Below are 20,061 nucleotides of genomic sequence, written 5' to 3' on the forward strand. Positions count from 1 at the left end.
CTAAATATTTAGTTGACCACAATTGCTCTATTCTGTTTTTCGTTTGGCATTAGAAGTGTTTTGGTTCAAATTTACTTAGCAAAATACATGAATACCAATTCATGTCCATGCAGTATTGGTGTTTATTCGATTATTCTTTTTTTTCCATTGCTGCTTCTTTGAGTCGTTTGGCTAGCCCTTGTTTTTTCAATATCCATTTATTCATCTCCCACTCCATAAAGTCAAAGCTGCTGTGCGGCAGCTCTGAAATCTTTGGTACCATTGATTATATAGTAGGTTGTGGAAATTTAATTTCAGGGAAATGGGGGAAAAGTCATGACATTTTACATTTGACTTAGAGTGGGAACCCTTAATGACATTTGTCGGAAGCTTTGCATATATCCTTAGCTGAGAATAGCCATACTTGCATATTAGAAGAGTGCAAAGAAAACTGTACTTGCACTCTTCTCCCTGAGCTCGGGACCATAGTCTTTTTAATGTGAGGCTTTACATGTGGCTGAACATGAAGGCATAGTAAAGCATTCAGTAAGTTGATGATTGTGGTCTGGCTGTGTGTGTCGTTTTAGGCTGTGCTTCTGATGGATGCGGAGAAGAGGATCCGTCTGCTACAGTTTGTCACTGGAACGTCCAGAGTGCCAATGAACGGCTTTGCTGAGCTCTATGGTAAATAAAATGCATACACAGACCCCCTACAAATTAAAAAAATCAAATCTACTTCTGCACTCAAGGAAATGTGAAGGCACATCATTACTGTGCATGGGGGTGCATGTACACACACCTTCTCGCACTGTTGATGAATTATTAATTGAATGACCGTTCTCTTGCTGTGTGCAATTATTGCTCTGTGTGTGTGTGTGTGTGTGTGTGTGTGTGTGTGTGTGTGTGTGTGTTTTTCTCCTTTCAGGTTCAAATGGGCCACAGCTCTTCACCATAGAGCAGTGGGGGACGCCTGATAAGCTGCCACGAGCTCACACCTGGTATGTACTCTGCGTGTGACTAACCTAGAGCACATTTAAAATGCGTATTCAGTTAGATTGCGGCACTTCAGATAGAGTAACTGTACCTTGCTTTTGTCTTTTAGCTTCAATCGACTGGACCTGCCTGCCTACGACACATTTGAAGACTTGAGAGAGAAGCTGCTCATGGCAGTAGAGAATGCCCAAGGATTTGAGGGGGTGGACTAAAAAGAGAGATCACAACTGCCTGCCACTACAACTACAGACACAACACACACACACACACACACACACACACACACACACACACACACACACACACCATGCTGCCATTTTGCCGCAGGTGTAGCGGCGCAGACGTGCACGTTTATGCATGCAGGCGAGCTGCACCCGACCCTGAGACTGCTCATAGTCTAGCAGTCAAGCAAAAGAGCAGTGCCCTTTATGCTGGAGTTGGTGTCTGTCTCTCTGTCCTGCCTGCCTGCCTGTCTGTCTGGGCAGGCCAGAGTAGAGCGGTCAGGAGCGCAAGTCCCCTCTCCATCTCGTTAAGACACGAGCCTCCGGTGCATTTCTACTCTCCTCTTCTGCTGGAAATGGGCATGGCCCGAGTTTTTTGCATTATTTTAATAAAAAAGCAAAAAAAAAATGAAAACACAAAGACAAACTTGCAACTATGACTTAAGCAGGTCTCACTCTACCATATTACCTTAGCAACACTAGCCAAGCACTGATGATGACATGACCCATGATCAGAGTCCACTCTCCTCCCCAACATGCCACGCTGTCCTGCCTCCTGGCTTTTTAAATCTCCCTTTTGCAACGAAAGCTATGAAGCAACAGGATGGTCATAATCATTTTTATCGGATTTTTATCATCCTTGTGGTTACTCGTAGGGAATACTCAGATGTGATATTTGTACCAATATGATGTTTGCTCTTTTAGACAATGTTTATCTGTAGGCATGAATCAAGCCAACAGTGAAAATCATTGCAAGAAGGCCTCAATTACAGATTTATCATAGTGCTATGAAACTGGCATGAACATGTTACTTGTGTTTGCTATGATTCCATAGTAATTTTTCTGTTTTTCTCCTGCTGGGATGTACAAGAAGGGCTGTGGGGGAACCTATAGGAAATGTACATTAGTGTGTGTTGGAGAAGGAGGGGATGTCACAGCAGATATATACATATTACTATTATTATTATTATTATTATTATTATTATTATTATTATTATTATTATTACTATTATTATGAAGATTATGCTTATCCATGTCCATAATGCTGTAAATTAATTTCTTAACAATTCTTTCTCATCTGTATGTACTACATTAGATGGAAGTATTAATGAACACATGAACGATTGAAGCTGTGCAAGATGTGATGTTGAAAGCCGCAGGCTTTTTGTTTTTTTCTTTTTCACTCTCGACATCTTTTTTTTTCCCCCTTTCTTCTGACACACTAAACCAAAAGGGCACTTTATAGATCCCATTCTTGATCATATCGGCTGTCCTGCGTCTCTTATTAACTTGAATGATTTTGTTTGTTTGTTGATTTCTGCTCTTGAAAGCACTCAATTACCTGGTGCAATACCTAATGTCTCTACATCTGACTGCTGCTAACGTTTTAACACACAGTCATGTCACCCAGACTTGGGCCCCTTCCACTTCTTTTCTAGATTCTTCCTTCAGCCACTCACTAAACATACATGTGATCTAGTAAATTAATGATATTATTTACATCTGTCCTCCTTTTTTCTTCTTTCTGTCTCATTTTTAAATGGGGTTCTTTTTTTTATGAATGGGGGAATTATCACTTAGTTTAATTCCACATCACCACAAGATCCTGCATTTCATAATACTTGGAACAAATTAAAGTGAGACATTGAACTCTGTAAGGACTGGTGTGATGTGATTCTTTCATGTGTGCCTTTGCTCTGGCCTCTGTGGTCAGAAAACCTGTTAAGATGTGGGGTTTTACTGCCACCTCTGTTAGCAGTGGATCGCCCTGGAACCTGATGGGGGAAAATGCTTAACACACTTTCACACAGTTATAACATCATAAACTACATTAATATATCATGAGCTACAGGAGTAGCAATGTTGCTGATCTCATGGATAACAAATCCAGTCCAAATTAAATGTCTTCCATATATACATAGAGAGATATGGCTATCCTATTATGATTGGCTGCCAGGTGGCCCACTTCACATAGTAGTGCCTATTTTCATTTTTTGGGGCACCTCTGTAGTAACTATGGTATGCATCATGTAATATTTACAATCACAATAATATTTTTTTTACTTTATAGTAAACAAAATCTGCTGAAATCCTGGCAACATTGTTCTCCTGTTTTTAATATTTCAAGGCAAATCCTCTGAAGACTGTTTTTTGCAGCTAGAAACTTGTAAAGATGTAAATTTGGTCACTTTCTATCTTTAGATTTGTGTACACTTTTTCAAAAAGACTATACTAATTTTAACACAGTATTAAAAAGACAACTAGATATAGCATGGTTTCTTGCCAGTCTCTGGTACCTGATTTGGGCTGGGTACATTTAAGTAATAGAGCGATGCTGTGTTCTGAAAAATAAATCAAATCACAAAACCAACTTGGCAGCAAAGAATGTGGATAATTTATTATGTTGCTATTAGAACATTAAATCTATGCAGCTTTTAAATATGCTCCCTGTAACCATGGCGAGAACAGTTACTTTGCACATGTGCGGTGAAGGAAACCCAGTTCATTCACACAGCCAATCTGACAGTTATCAGCTCCAAGGACGAGCAAATAAGCACAGCCTATCCTGGTACACATTATCAAGCTCCCACAACTTGATCACAAACAAGCCCACAGCCAAACCCCCCAGTCCACCAATGCAGCACGGCCACACTTGCACTAACATCAAGCTTTATTATCAACAGACGTTCTGTCGCAGACTTTCTGTCTTGTCTGTTGGCTGTGATGGTGCTTCTGTGAATGAAACTTCCTGATAAAAGGGATTATGTACTAATGGCCTTGTGCCTCCTCAGTGACCTGTTGTCTGGTTTGAGGTCTCCTGCCTGTGCTTTGACCCGAAAGAACCCCTGCCTGGACTCAAACATTAAACTGACGTTCAAACAGAGATAGACCACAGTCTTATCCTGATACTAAATATACGTTTCCTTTGAAGTTTGTTAAAGAATAAAAGGAGAAATGACTCCTTGCTGAATTTTGAGCAGTACATTTGTATTTTGGCAAATGCCCCATCTCTCCTCTCAAGGAAATGTAAAAATTCCATTGTTTGATAGTAACAGAAGAGTGGGGAAATAGCCAATGTACAGGAATGTCTCAGAATTTCCCCATACAGTTTCATTGCAGGGAATGTTCTACTGTGAGATTTGGTGATTTCAGCTTTACTGTTATTCTGGCCCTGCCAAACTGTGATTAGCATATAAACTTATCGAATTACATATAAATAACATAACATCTAAGAATGGTTCCCATGTATTTGAACGCTTCAATTAAAATGCCCTCTTTCTTCACCTGTGCTATGGAGTGATTGTCAGCAGTGCTTTGGTTTACCAGCATGTGCTTCCTGCCCCCTTTTGGGTACGTCACACCAGATCAATACTTCCCTAAAGCTTATCACAGGAGGGAATTAGGTGTTTGTCCAAAGACTCCTCTTCCACTACATAAAGCACGGCCAGGCACAGCAGACTGACCGAAACTCTTACTAGGAAGCTCTTTGGAATTTGGAGTGGGCTTGAGTTCGTTGTGTAGCTGATTTAAACGGATGCCTCCTGTTTGCATGTGTTTATATGTGTGTGACTGTGTGAATGCGTACAGCTCAGGAGGCCTGGAGGAGGAGGAGGAACGAGGACACAGCCAGGATCACTTCACTAGATATGTGGTGAGCATCCCAATGACACCTGTGATGTGACGCATTGAGAGCTTCATCACAAATCCTTCTAATCTTTCTTTCTTTCTTTCTTTCTTTCTTCCTTTCTTTCTTTCTTTCTTTCTTTTTTCTCTCTTTCTCATTCTCTCTCCCCATCTGTTCTCTCCCCTTTCTCCACCCAAATGATTGGAAACACCTTAAAGTCCATATTTGTAATCTGTGTATGATACAGAGCTAAGAACTTCACTCCTTAATAAAGTAGACATTGTTTCCTTGTTTTCTACAGCTGGGTTGTGGTCAGTTCAGGTTGGACATGTTGTGTACGGGGTCAGCAGAGCCACAAGGCCACATTGCCAGAGCAGCTGTGCGTTTCCCCAGCAGCCGTGCAAGGTGCACATGCAGCGCTGCCATCTGGCAGGAGCTCGGTGAGTGTGTACTGACCGCTGACCAGCTCAGACCAGGCGTCTCCAGCTCTCTCTGCCCACACGCGGAGAGTGAGCAAGGTAGCGAGGGACTCTTCTGGGCTGATTTGGACTGTCAGAATCTCCTCTTTCTAGAGATTCATGGCCATGTCGTCCAGCAGCCCTGCTCTGGTCACTCTCTCCCACTCCTCTCCTTCTCCAGGGCCTGCCAAACACCTCTGTCCTCTGGAGCTTTGGAGTGTGACAATGGTGTTTGTGTCACTTGCAGTCAAACGCCATTATCACACTAAATAGCTAAAGAGAGAACCATCTCCAATAGCAACAGTCATGGATACTTTGGATGTGTGTGTGTGTGTGTGTGTGTGTGTGTGTGTGTGTGTGTGTGTGTGTGTGTGTGTGTGTGTGTGTGTGTGTGTGTGTGTGTGTGTGTGTGTGTGCGTGCGAGTGTGTGTATGTGTGTGTGTGTGTATTGTGTGTGTAATGTGTGTGTAATGAGTGTAGCCTATGTGTGCATACAAGCGTAGCAACAGGTGGACCATTTTTGTTTTCCATGCGCCTGACCTGAATGATCTTGTTCACTGAAAATAGCCACAGTGAAAACAAAACAGTTCCACCTGAACCATTTGAATGGACTCACATACCTTGTGTTCAGCATGGTGAACGGAGGCCTTGTAATACAATATCTCAGACGCCACGTCTGGGACAGGAACCTGCTGGTCATATAGCAGCTTGTCTATTGACCCACTTTCCTGTGCATCTGAAGGTGATTATTTGTGATATGTGCGAACACAGTGAGCCTCCGCCACAGATGCTATACCAGCCCTCTTGTCAGATATCATGAGTGTCATTTAGCACATCTAGAGTCATTCAACCTGTTTAGACGCCTCAGTGTCACAGGCACGGGTGTCACATCAAGTTACTGCAGAGTTGTTTAATTATGGTTTTTGGTCTTGATATTCAATAAAGTATGAACACACTGAATTGGTAAAATGTTTCTTTTTTAATACATACATCAGTAGCCAAACAACAGAGGTACAGGTATCACACAGCTTTTTCCTCTAAAACAAAGGGACTGCATGTTTTCTGACTGCGCTCAGAAGAGTTCTCCTGCTTTCCAGACTGAGTGTGGCCCCTCTCATGTTTACACCTTCAACAGTCTCCCTACCCCCACCGGAGTCATTCAAGCACCACATGCACACACTGCTCTAGCCTGTGGCCATGGCAAAGCCCAGGTTTATGAACAGACTCTCTTTCTTTGTCAAAAAGGAGCCTGGCAACAGCTACTGTATGCAAAATGGTGTTGAATCACTGGTAGCCAGTTCCTCTGAGCTACACACAGCTCATTTGAAAGCCGTCATGTATTTTGAAGTCACTGCTGGGGCAGGGCTGCATTCTATAGCAGCCAAATATACATACAGGAAGTCAACTAGAAAGACCTTTCACATTAAAGTCTCTACTTTTAGACTTTCCTTTTTGATACACATGCATGCCTCTGCAGAATACAAGTAACATGCCTGCACACTGAAAATGAAATACCTGAAAATGTCAGATTTATGTAAAAAAGGATGCTCCCACACTGAGTAAAAATAGTCTACAAACTCTTCAAAAGTCAAAAAACTGTCTACAGTCAAGTTTAATGTCCATCTCATAACTAGCTGTCGACTGTCTGAAAGCAAACCGTGCTTGCAGAAACAAGGGGTTTAACTGAACAAGAATATAAACAACTTCATAATTCAGACACAAACAAAACAAATATTGGGTACATAACCAGAAATAGCAAATGCAAAACATTTTGTCAATCATGTCATGACAAAGATACATAAAATAATCATGTTATTTCATCTGAAAATCTTATAAATTTATTTCTTCTTGGTAGAAAAATAATTCTAAAGAAAACAGAATAATAACACCAAAAGTGGCATTTATAAACATAAATGTTCTATATAAATATATTACAAGTGATCTGAATCTACACAGGACACAAGAACTAAGAATTCAATATGTTATGCAGGACACAATAAGATATGATTATGGTGTTCAAATGAACACAAATTATGTTAATGTATCAGATCTTTCTGAACTACAGTTTCTTCTTTATCAACAGAAAACCTTTTGTGTCAAAAACAGGAGGCAGTATCTGTGACACAATCCTGTGGGACACAATCCTAATGTGTCTAATGAAACACAATCTCAAAGTCCAAGACTGGACCAAAACATGCATGTGCTCATTGCTGTGTGTTCTGCAATGCCACACACTGCTTCCTGGTGAAGATCTTTAAAGGGCATGTGCACAGTTCTCTTGCCAGCTGACAACAGAATTTCAGTCTGGTAATTCAGCAGATTAACAGTGTGTTAGGATGGCTTGATTCTTGCTCCAAAAAACAAATGCAAAATAAACTGGCCAAATCTTTCACTCTATCAGGACTTTCCTTTCAGTGTTGGGGCAAAAGTCTTTTTCTTGGGTGCGGGCTGGGGCTTGGGCTTGGCCGGCGGAGCTGTCCGTTTGGGCTTGGGCTGCAGAGAGGTCAGTCCCAGCAGCTCACAGTAGCGGTTGCACTGATGCAAGGCTTTGAACTGGTCAATGAAAGAGGTTGCACAATTCCCTCTGAAACCCTTGTACCTGAAAAAGAGAATCCAGCATATTGAGTTAATGTGAACTTGCTGGTCATTATACAGCCGTGATGTATCCAGTCAGTTGTGAGGTCATGGCAGTGCTCAGAAACACTCACCCTTTCTTGCAGGTGGCGATGCCAACATCTGTAAGCCTCATGCCAACTCCTGAGGAGACAGAGAAAGATTTGAGATTTTGAGTTTTTTTTTTTTAAATCAGGTCTGGAACCTGCTGAACTTGAGTGCATTACGGCATGGCCCACCTTGCATGTCAGTCACCAGCAGGTTGCCTTCTGTGATGGTGTAGACCCAATGCTGGAAGGCACAGCACTTCTGGCCTGCCTCAGAATCTCTCCTCATCAGGTTGATCTCTTTGCCGTCCTTCACCGAGTACTTCACAAAGTCTCCCCGCAGCTCCTCCTCCAGCGTGGCATAGGGAATGTCACTGGAGGGCCGATGCACCAGGTAGATGGGAATGATTCTGGGAATGGCACAGAGAAACATGGAAGTTCATTGGGATCCTGACATGATAACAGAGAGAGAAGGCCTTTAGCATTCACTATCTGCCAATATTTACATTGATGCATTCATTCATCCTTGAAAGGCACAGTTTCCAAATTCATCCTTAAGGCACAGTTTCCAAAATCATTTTGATGGCACATACTGTAACCTCATAAAATAACGAACAGCACTTCTGCCATTGCCTGAGCTGCCCCTTATAGGCGATTCCTGACCCAGAAACGTTCTGTGTTCAGGTAGGAACCCCCCCCTTTTTAGCCTGCTTTAACATGTTCATTCATTCTCCTTTGTCTATTTCAATGGATGAATGAATCAGTAAATTAATGTATGATTGACTGATTGATTGAATGAGTAATTAATTGATTCAAACATATAAACAAACAAACAATATGAAACAATATGAATATATAACATGAAAAAGACAACAACAACAAGTAGGGTTCTACTCACTCTGGAACTTCTCCAAACGACTCAGCTGCTCTGGCCACATTGTTGTATGCCTTGATGTACTCTCTGGCCGTATTCTGGACATAACATTCCTGAGGGCATAAACATCTAGTTGAGGACTCAACCGCACAGATTATTTAGATACTGCACCAATTCATTCACCAATTAATTTAAACTATGATATGAGATATGATAGCTTCAGCTGGCCAAGTTCTACTAGGAAGACTCCGTAGTGTAGCTTACTCCTCCCATGCTTACACGGAGCCAATCTTAGCGTTGCCTACTTTTGAAAGCCCTGCAATCTGATCATTCAATCAGCTTAGCCTATAGGAATTCAGTGGGCTCTTTAAATATGTACCACCTAACACTGCTTCTGCTTCTCAGTGCTGACTTTGACGCCCCTCCACCTCCCCTCCAGCCACCTCTGCCAGCAGTCCACGTCCATCGGCACGGTCTGCCTACCACATCTTCCTTCAGCCACTGCCACCAGTTGGTCCCGTCTCGTCTGGGGGTAGGTTCCCCGCCCCTGCCTTCATCCATCGGCAGGAGACGATCCTCTCATCGCTGGGCGGATCCGACGGGGCCTACGCCAAAGACTGTTACCTATTCAGGACTCTATCATGCTTGCATCCAAGCCGTTCCTTTACTAATTAAATTGTTAACTGATTCTATTCTGTCTACTGAGTCTTTCTGGTAGAAATGGAATTCTAGAAAACCACATACAGTATACCCTGAATACAGTACACACTTTAGCCCTAGAACACCAACTGACTTTCAACCTAAAGCAACTCAAATGATCCAAGCAACTCAAATCTAACCTCGGTAGCCAGGCTGTAGTTCCTCTCAAGAAGTTCCTCGTTGTCCTTGGTGCCATTGCTGACGGCGTTATGCACCTTCAGGACACAGGGGTGCCCGGGGGTGAAGACTGACACCATGCCTGCCCTCAGCGTGGCCCGGAAGGCCTTGCGGTGCATGCCCTCACCAAAGTGGTCCTTCTCCGTTATAATGCTGGCAGGCTGGTGCTCCCCAAAATACTGCTCCGACAGGAAGTCATCCTTGAAGAGCAGTGGCGCACACTGCACATCCTCTTCATCTCCTGCCACCTCAGTGAGCTCCACTGAGGGGAAAATAGAAGAATTAGACTCAAATGTACAAAGCTTGGGACAACCCTATTTACAAAACAAAATTGGGATGCTGTATAAAATGTAAATAGAAGCAGAATGTGATAATCTGCAAATATTTTGCTGCAAAAAGGACATAAACAAATTACATAACTTCATGAAAAAGATACTCATTTTGAACTTGATGCCAGCACCATGTCTCAAAACAGTTGGGATGAAGGCAACGAAAGGCTGGACAATTTGTGTCATGCAAAAAATAACATAAGGAGGAACATTTCACAACTAATTAGGTGAACTGGCACCATGACTGGATATGTAAAGAGCCTCTCAGAGAGGCAGAGTCTCTCAGAATTGATGCAGATGTATTCATCACTCTCTCTAAGGGCTGAAAAGTAATATTGGATGTCTGTGATCTTTGGGGCCTCAGAAGGCACTGCATGCAGTCCAGACTTGCATTGGGTGCATTATATAAATAGGTTTCATGCAGATGGAATGAAGAACATGATTACATAGACCCCAGACTGTCCATTAACTGAAATCCTGTATCAAGCAAGAATGGGACATTTTATTGTCAAAACTCCAGCAGCTGGTCTCATCAGTTCCCAAACATTTAGAGAATGTTGTTAAAAGAGGTGAAGCAAAACAGTAGTAAATATGACATGTCCCAACTTTTTTGAGTCATGTGGCTGGCTGGCATCAAATTCTAAATGAACATTTGTTGAACCGAAAACGAATAACAATGTCAGAATACAACACATTGCATTTATATAACGCTTTTCAAGACACTCAAAGCACTTCACAGGGAAGGGGGAACCTAACTAACCACAACCAATAAAGGGTTTACATGATTTGCATATAGCATATAGCATTCTGTTTTGATTCATATTTTACACAGCATCCTAACTTTTTTGGAAACGATGTTGTAGTTATATTATTATTGTAAATATTTTGCTAACTTAAGTCACATGATTGTAGAAATCAAGCAATATCTCAAGAGCAAAGAGCACTTACCTTCATTACTATGACATGAGATGACAAGTTCACAGAGAACTGGGAGGGAGAGGAGGGAGAGATGAGAAGAGAGATGAATGACATGCGAGAGAGAAGTGGCATCATGAGATGGGCTTTCTTCACTCATGCATGCTGAGATTTGCTGGATGAGGACCTGCTGCCTACCTTCCGAGGTGAGGTGGAAGTCTGAGGAGACTGAGCCCTGGGGATTGCGGAGGGAGCAGCGGTACATGCCCAGGTCCTTGCTGCAGGCATTTAGCAGGGTGAGACACACCTGGTTCTCATCGCCAGCACTGCCAGGGGAGAGTGTGTGTATCAGGCCACAGCACAACTTTCCTTCACATCAGTTATATTTGCTGAGTTAAATTAGGGATGCTCGATATGGCAACAATTGCACAACCTTAAATGAAATGTGCACAATTTTCTCATCACCATAACACCCGCCTTGCTTACATCCTTACTGTTTTCAGGGAAATGCTTTCACTCTTCCAAGTGCTATTTTAAGTGAAGATGGTCAACATTTCTCACTGACAAGGAACTTGATATTTTGGTATTATATAATTTATCTGTGGCTATCATTACACAACAATCTCAGTTGGCTCTAAATGTACAGAAGGGCTCTGTAGAGATGAGTGCAACACTATAAAACTAACTGAACGTGTGAATCACAGCCTTACATAAAGAGCAAATACCACTCCCACTCGCAGGCAGGGATGAATCATCAACTTGATATTCAGTATGGCTTCAGACAACTGGACAGCTCATGACAAACAATGACACAGTGCCCCCAAGAGGTGAAATATGTTTGTTATATAAATACTACTGTGAAGAATGCTTTTCACGGTCAAGGGTAACACAAACAAATTGTTGACAAACATGTCCTCACATATTTAGTGCTACCTCACTGAAAGTAATTCCTGACGACAGTTCTCAAGAGTTAAGTACTTTCAACTTTGTCAGTAATGAAAGAGTTTAATGGCTCATTTAGATTTAATTAGACAATACACATTTGCATCCATGCAAGATGAGCTACCACCAACTACCACCATCATTTGTACCAGGAATGTACCATGATTTGTACCAGGAATCTACCATGATTTGTACCAGGAACAAACAAACAACTTTTGTTTTGCATGCATCTCACCTCCTTTGGATTTCTGAGAAGATGGCTGCCCCCTTTGTCCAGGTGACAGTGGAGCTAGCTGTGATGTTGCCAAACTTGCAGCGCAGAGAGATACTTTGGGGATCACCAAAGACAGGCAATGCTTGGATGCCTTCCACCACCTGAGGGCCTGATGGAACACATGCAGACAGATACCACACACACATCGCTTCATTAGAACTTCAGTAAGAAATGTTTCATACTGATAATATCTAGCAAAAAAAAAAAAATTAGCATAGTCAGAAATAAAGACATGAACTTCCGCACCTAGCTTTGGCGCGTGTATCTTCTCTCTGACCACATCACTGTAGGCCTTCTTATGCACCACATTTCCATCCTTACATTCGAAAGAGCTCTTGAGCCTTTGCAGTTTGGATTCAACAGGGAGCACCTCGTGCTTTTCCCTAGTGGGATGTCTAATGTAGTCATTCTTCTTGCTCTTTGGTTTGCCTGCATTTTCTTCCAACAATCTAGGAGCCGCTGAAATGTCAGAAAGCAAAGTCTCTTTCTTGGCATGAGCCACTGGTTTGTCCAAGCCTTTGCTGTTCCTCTGGGCCAGCCTGGTCTCAAAAGTGTCCGTGTTGTTCTTTGCCCCTACTGTTTTCTGTTTGACTCCACTGTCCATACGCACTGAGGGTTCAGTAGTGCTGATTTGATCACTTGCCGTTTTTTGCTTGGCTCCATTCTCAACCTCAGCCAGTGGCACTGCTTCTGTTTTTCCTGTTGCCACAGCCTGATGGTGTTTCTTCTTTCTCTTCCCCTGGGCTTTGGGGGTGATTTTCTCTGTGATGACTATGGTCTCAATTACAGTCACCGTTCCATCCTCACAACTGGCATCGGCTAACGAGGAGCTGCTTTGAAACTTGGGATGAACGTTCTCTTGTTTCTTGGAGACGTGTGCTGTCGAGTGATGGCCTCCTGACTTGTCCTTGTGCCTGAAGCGGCCTTTGCCCTCAGCAGCCTTGGAGGTCTTGTGAGACATTGCGGCGCTCTGTATTTGTTCTATCTCACTCTTCGGTTTGGCCGTATTTAAAGGGTCGTGTCTTACAACACACTGAGGGAGATATGGACTGTAGTTTGTGTCAAGAGTGAGGCAGGCCACGCGGTCCTGCTCCGAAACCGCAAAGCGTTCACCTGTCGCTATGAGCAGCTTAGTACATTCTTTGCTAAGGTCACTCGCCTTACGCAAGGACTCTTGGTCAGCGCACTTGTCAGAACACAAATCAGTCAGAGCAGCTTGCTCGTCAGAAGAAGAGGACGCGTATGCGGGAGAGGAGGACTCACGACTGGTGGATGTGTCTGTGGTGTCAGAGGGACTTCTGAGCTCACACGTCACATGTTCGCCAGGCTTCTTGGCAGTGGGAAGCTTTAGATGGGACTTCAAATGATTCCGAGCGTATGGAGGAAGGAGAGAGGCAAGGATGCTGCCATGTGAGTTTATCCAAGTGTGAGGCTCCTCTGGCAGGCCCCTGGCACCAAGGTGGTCCCCTGGCAAAGAGCAGTTAATGGGTGTCTGGAGAGTGTTGCCGAGGCTAGAGTGGCAGAGAGGGGCTAAGGGCATAATAAACTGTGGAAATCCGCTCTTCTCCCTCTGTAGTTGAGATCCACACCCCGGTGAACCTGTCTGGTCCGAACTGCAGGTCAAGGGTCCTGTGTCTGTGGCCGAGCGTGTTGTGTACACACTGTGCCCTCCTTCAAGCCTGACTGTAGGAACTGCTCGGCTGGAGTAATCGGAGATGTTCAGCGAGCCATAACTCCGTTCACCTTCCTCCTCAATGCTCAAGACGGGCAGGGACTTGCTGTCTTTGTTCACCTCCCACAGAGCGGTGGGCTCTGCCTGAAGAGGGTAGAAAAGGCTTAAAGTTTAGGCTTGTGACTTCCAGGGAATCCTGAAGACTGCCAAAAGGGCACGTTCAAAAAGGCTGAAGACCACGCTCAAGAGGCTACGATATTACACAAACAAACACAAACAGTTTAGATCAATGGACTGCCAGACTAACATTCCACTTGTATTAATTTTCCATATCGGTTTCCATGTAGTCACCGTTTCACTCTTTGCGTACTTACCTTGCTGGAGTATTAACTTTACTTAGTCCCAAACCCATGATGCCTTACTGAAGGAGTCCAGTGGGCATATAGGCTCAGTCGAATTCCATCACTGTTATATGTGGCACACTATCTACGTAAGTCATATACAGTAACACTGAGCCAATGAGAAGGGTCTTCCTCGCTGGCGGGCCAGTTAGATGTGTGAGTGGAGCGGACTGAGTTACTGAGGGATCTGACGGAGTCGTGTTTCAGTGCTCACTGCTCCCCACCACCACATAGCCCCACACCGCCACTCCTACTGGGTGTGTGCTATTATCATGCACCCATCTATAATTAGCCTCTTGCTTTCCTTATCTATTTTTTTCTTCTACTTCCTATCCAGTTGCAGCTGTCAGTCTTAGTAAATGTTTTTGTGTCATTGTGTGTGTGTGTGTGTGGTGTGTGTGTGTACGTGTGTGTGTGTGTGTGTGTACATGTGTGTGTGTGTGTGTATGTATGTGTGTGTACGTGTGTACACGTGTCACGTGAGTATATATGTGTGAGCTCCCACGTGTTCCTAGTATGTTTTCAACTGTCTTTAATGTTATGAAAGTGTACTAGCCTGCAGGTCAGTGAATACATGACTGTATGCATCTGTGTACGCGGCTTGTGATTTATATAGCTATAATGTTTCCAGGCAAACTGAGATCCTCACAGTCCTCCTGGTCACTCTGCAAGCATTTGTGCACCTCAACCTGACTCCAAACCTCTGCCAGCACTCAGCTACCGTATCATAATAAATACTGCAAACAATGACAGAAATGTCTGGCATTGCAGCATGCTATATTAAGGGTATCAAGGACAAACAATAAAGGTTTGACCCAGCTTCAAACAGATCCTCACAGAGAAAATACATATAGTCATGACATACTTTAAGTATGTATATGTACATCTACTTGACACTTGATACACTAAAACCTCTGAAACACAGGCCGGTGTAGGAAGTAGGCTGCTTCCTCTTTATGAGCAGAAAAATGAATAGCCTTTGTCAAAACAGACACATGATTGCAATGGAGATAGTGATGCTTGCTCACCTTTACATATTGTTGTCCACCGCTTTCATATGCAAGCTGTAAGGAAGGTGGTACCTGGTGGTATAACTCCGCAAAATGGTCTGTCTGAATCCTATAGCCGTCCCCATAAAGCATGTCAGCGGGAAAGTCAGATGGGTGTATACAAGAGTCACCCACCGAGAGTGTGTCACAGGAAGCCCCCATGTCACTGGGCAGAGCCGTTCCTATCTGTGAGGGCGGTGGAAGGCGGCAGCATGTTAAGGGGTCTGATGTCAGTCCTCTGGGGTCGGCCTGTGTTTCCGTTCTGACCTTAGCTGAGTGATGTCCATCCAGAACCAACAGATTTTGTGGGAGGGTAGTGAGCACCTGTCCCCTGTGAGCTGATCCATCTGGGCTTTGCTCCACTGCCTGGTCCTGGATCGCCATGCTGGCCTCTGGCTGCCTCTCACCGCTGAACGGATCCTCTGGATGGGCAGACAGAGCGGGAGCCCAGTCCGAGAGCGCACTGACCCAGCTGTCCGTGGACGACCATCTCTCGACAGGTGGCCTCCAGAAAGCAGAGTCACTGATTGACCTGCTAGTGGTCGCTCCCCTCGGGGAACCGGACTCCTTTGTGTTGTGTGTTGATGCACCAGAGCTCCTCCTGGTGGGAGAATGCCCCCACTCGTCCAAAATAGACTCCTCATTCTCCTCACCTGCCAGGAACTGGCAAGCATCCAGCCACAACTCATGAGGCGAATCAGAGTCCTCCGACTTGAAACCAACTCCTTCTTTTCCTGCGGAGACATCGGCTAAGTCTCCCAGGGCAACAGCTGCCTGCCTCTGACCTGTCTCTGACTGATCCCACTTACCACTGTCACTTAGCAAGTGGCTGTCTGTCGCTGGATTCTGGAAGTTATGGGTCAAGGGATGGGTGACAAAGGCTCCATCAGTAATACAAGCCTCCACCGTTTCATCTTCAGAGCTAATCTCAGCAGCTTTCGTGGTGAAATTCTCAGCAGTCTGCATCAGAAGATGTTTGTCACAGTAACCTAAAGCCTCATCCTCACAGTCATGGCTAAGTCTATGGTCCGCTGTTAATGACTCCTTAAGATACTGTGATACAGTGTATGTGTTAGAGTCCCCACTAAGCATACAGCCTCCCTCAGTGTTACCTTCCTGGAAACCCTGAGGTTCCTCTGTCGTCAGAGTCTCTGAAGGCTGACCTAAGGCTTGTGTTTCAAAATGTCCGAGTTGGCTATCTTCTTCTGTACTGCCACTATCTATCTGTGTCCATCTCTCTGCCTCACATGCACCTCTGACCTCTTCTCCATCAGGAGCACATTGAAATGGAGGCTCCTCAACCACCACATTAGTCATCTGTGTCAATTCAAGAGAGTCACAGTTCATGCACTTCTCTATGACACCCTCCCCAGTCTCCTCTTGTGTGTCAGTGAGATGAGGGTCTGTTTCTAGGTATTGTGCATCACATACAAAGTCCGTTCTGGTCTCAGGCATTAGGTCGATTGCACTGCTAGATGTGGGATGCATACTGCAGGCCTCAAGATTACTCAAAAGGTTCATGGTACTGTTTGTGTTGGGGGTGATGTGATCTGTAGAGCTGTGTACAGGTGGGCTACTAGGAAGAGAATAAAGAGCCATGTTAGTGTCAGTGGGAGAAGTGACTGGCTCCTGGTTCCTGGGTACAGAGAGGGTGAATGGGTCCACTGTGCTTTCTAAAAGTGGGTTGAGCTGGTCCATGCTACCCTCTATGGCAAGGGTAGTGAAGACTATGCCAGTGTCACTGGAAGGGCTGGCAGGATCTTTGCACATCTCTACCTGTCGACTGATGAAAGTGCAGCCTTCTACGGGGGAATTTAACTCCCTGCCACTTGGCAATGAAGACATACTAGTGTCCAAACTAGAGTAGCTAGAGTCTGTTGGAGAGATGGTGGGATCATTGCAAATGTCTAAATCTCCTAAAAAGGAATTCAGGCATCTGGCCCGTATACTAGTGGCCAAATGAGAGCTGTTAGTGTCGGGGGTTGGACTGATGGACATAATGCTACAGTCTACAGGAGGCCAGCAGGGCTCCACGCCTGGGTCTGTGAGAGGGCCAGCACAGACGTCACTGTCCTCAATCTGATCAATGTCACTGCTGGCTTTCCTCTCAGTCAGAGGAGTTAAAGTGGACTGTGCCTGGATAAGGCACATGTCCTGGGCTGTTGGGTCAGCCCTGCTGGTGTCCAGATGACCTCCAGTCATTGTTGTGATTAAGCCTACAATCACACTGTTGGGCTCACTCTCTGAAAGTGGGGCACTGCAGGGTGAGAAAGAAAGAGAGAGAAAAGGAGAGAGAGAGAGATAGAGAGAGAGAGAAATAGAGAGAGAGAGAGAGAGAGAGAGAGAGAGAGAGAGAGAGAGATTGTCAAATGATGACATTCCACATTCCAGAGGCCGATAAATAAAGGTTGATCACAAATAATGTGTGAATAATACTTCTATCATGTGAGCTGCCACAGCTCTCCTTAGCTTAATCCACATGCATCAACATGCTTTCATCCACAAGCATGTTACCATGAGACAGCTGGGGCTTTGAGCCTTCTGATCCATCCAAACTCTGAGTATTCATATTCATACTCATCCTCCTGTCTGTCATTCATGTCAGTCATGTCATTCATGAAGTCTTAATCTCGACCTGTGGAAAGAGCAGAGGAGACGCAGAGGTTGCAGAGGCAAATGAGATGCTCCTCAGTTCAGTGTTGGAAGCAGAGAGGTTTCTTAGACCTAAATCTGCTCTGTAATCATTACAATTTCATATTCCTGGAGGAGTGTAAACAGTGCCTAGGCTGTAATTAGAATAGTGTTTGAGGAGATTGGTGGCGCTGTTCCCAGATGGCCAGAAGCATCCCAGGCGCCTCCAGACTCCCTCCTGATCCCCTTGAGAACATGGGCCCATCTGATACAGCTCTGATATAGCTCTCCTGTGGAACTTGGACACTCACCCACACTCACTACTCCAAGTGCCAGTTACTTTCTTTGGTCACATTCTACATAATGTAGCCAGACGACCTTTGGACATAGTACAGTAGGGATCAAGTGTATTGCCACTGTTAAGACAAAATACAGAAATGCTCTACATTTTTTGCTCTGAAGTCTTTGGTTGGATTTAAAATTGATACCACCTGCCAAAGTTCAATACAGAATGCTGCCTCCCTTTTTGAGCCAGGATCTAGTTCAACTATTAAGTTAATTTACTTTTTTTGAGTGCCAGTTTAGTCAGGAATGTAATGTGATTAATCATACATGCCTTAAACCCTGTAAGCCCTGAATGAATGAAGTTCATACATACAGGACTTAATGCATGTGTGATTAATCACATTACATTCAATGAACCACTCACATATTGATGTGATGAGGTTTGTGAGTGCTCATATGATGTATGTATATTCAGTTTGTTTTGGAGCTTTAATGAGGCACTAGTCTTAGTCATTCAGTGCCCCCATGCAGGGATCAACCCAGTGGTGTGAGCAGTGTTGGAGGAATTGGTCTCATTCTATCCCTCTGAGAAAGCGGAGATGGAGCTGAAGACTACAGGTTGGAGCATGCATGGGTGCTATATGGTTACTCATGAGTCTAAATGGAGGCCGCACAGTTTCCATGATTAAAAGAGTCACAGGCACACAGACTATTAGAGGTTACTGCTGTTTCTGTATTTAATAACAGCTCTATAAGGGTTCTTGCAATGTTTTATATTTTGAAACCCTGTGTAAAACTGCACCTAATAGCGAATGAAACTTCTCTGTGGAGAGAAGCACATCTGAGAACAAATGAAGAATTGCTTTCAATGTAAAATAATTTGATAGCTTGATTTGTTGCAGTTGTTTTGTACCCAAACAAAGTAGCAGTCAGAATGCAAAACAAAAAAAAGATCACTTCAGATTGACTGTAGGCTCCACTCTTGGAAAATTGCACTAGATGACAGCCCAGTTGACAGCATGATCTTCCATCCTGAGACATTGACACTATTCACAACTACTTACAAGGGTGTCATTTGTTATTGTGTGAACCTCCGAATGTGTTGTTGTTTTGCAGTAGTACATAGACTTTGAATGGAAAAAAATGAACACTAACAAGTATTTATACAAGTATTTAACCTGGCTCTCTTGTACCAGGGAAGTTGATCACTGGATTAAAAGGGTTTGATCTATTGACCTCCACATGATTTTATTTAAGGTTCAATAAAACTGTCATCACCTGTTTGCAGAGTAGTATCATAACACAAGTTGTATTCCTGTCCTACTCCTCTTCCCTTTAACTAAGAATACAGTGACCATGCAAAGGATGATGTAGTATTGTCATTGTTTGTCTTGGGTAAATTAGCAACAAAAAAGCACATTTATGCAGAATGCTTCCAAATAATTAAAACAAAATTGAATTATCTACAGTTATTAGGATATTCTTTACTGCATACACAACACGGTTCTGATGACTTTACCAGTCTTAAGACATACAGTAGAGCAAGTCAATGCAGTAAGGATTTGAATACAAAATACTATCTGAGAAAGTCTGCAAAAATGACTTGTAGTCAATTTATAGATTCCATCAGTAAACAACTAATGAAATTAGTTGAATGCTTGCTTTTAGTCTAAACATGCTTCTTAACTAATCATAACTAATGATCAGTCGAAAGCATACTACTCATAAACATGCCAGGCTAAGTCTCTGTCCCCAGACTGTCTTGTGTCCCCAGGCTCAGCTGCCACTGAATTAAAGCACATGCTGCGTTAATTACCCCTGAATGCGAGGCCTCGGCCGTCACAATGGACCTGTCTTTCCTTCAGGATATTTCCAGA

At 43.8% G+C, this 20,061-nt stretch overlaps 2 protein-coding genes across 6 annotated transcripts in view; one reads left to right on the forward strand and one right to left on the reverse strand.

The window, feature by feature from the left end:
* nedd4l (NEDD4 like E3 ubiquitin protein ligase) overlaps nucleotides 1-2,851 on the forward strand; it is a 62,659-nt gene extending 59,808 nt beyond the window's left edge. The window contains 3 exon segments of the mRNA XM_048259554.1: nucleotides 567-663; nucleotides 905-977; nucleotides 1,082-2,851. Of these exon segments, the coding sequence (XP_048115511.1) occupies nucleotides 567-663; nucleotides 905-977; nucleotides 1,082-1,184 (273 nt within the window). The 3' untranslated portion in view covers nucleotides 1,185-2,851.
* A 3,320-nt stretch (nucleotides 2,852-6,171) lies between these two features.
* The window catches only part of alpk2 (alpha-kinase 2), a 20,986-nt gene continuing 7,096 nt past the window's right edge, over nucleotides 6,172-20,061 (reverse strand). For 2 of the 5 annotated variants that reach the window (XM_048259374.1, XM_048259372.1), the window contains exons 2-11: nucleotides 17,783-17,903; nucleotides 15,248-17,525; nucleotides 12,393-13,962; nucleotides 12,108-12,255; nucleotides 10,964-11,256; nucleotides 9,650-9,948; nucleotides 8,835-8,923; nucleotides 8,129-8,346; nucleotides 7,985-8,033; nucleotides 6,172-7,875 (exon numbers count right to left, since the gene is read on the reverse strand). In XM_048259374.1, the coding sequence (XP_048115331.1) occupies nucleotides 7,674-7,875; nucleotides 7,985-8,033; nucleotides 8,129-8,346; nucleotides 8,835-8,923; nucleotides 9,650-9,948; nucleotides 10,964-11,256; nucleotides 12,108-12,255; nucleotides 12,393-13,962; nucleotides 15,248-17,525; nucleotides 17,783-17,886 (5,250 nt within the window). In that variant the 5' untranslated portion in view covers nucleotides 17,887-17,903 and the 3' untranslated portion in view covers nucleotides 6,172-7,673. Of the gene's footprint in view, nucleotides 7,876-7,984; nucleotides 8,034-8,128; nucleotides 8,347-8,834; nucleotides 8,924-9,649; nucleotides 9,949-10,963; nucleotides 11,257-12,107; nucleotides 12,256-12,392; nucleotides 13,963-15,247; nucleotides 17,526-17,782; nucleotides 18,208-20,000 lie in introns of those variants that run through there. The other 3 variants (XM_048259376.1, XM_048259371.1, XM_048259375.1) reach the window with 3 other exon arrangements.

This window comes from Alosa alosa, chromosome 12, assembly GCF_017589495.1.
Source record: "Alosa alosa isolate M-15738 ecotype Scorff River chromosome 12, AALO_Geno_1.1, whole genome shotgun sequence".
NCBI classification, from domain to species: domain Eukaryota; kingdom Metazoa; phylum Chordata; class Actinopteri; order Clupeiformes; family Clupeidae; genus Alosa; species Alosa alosa.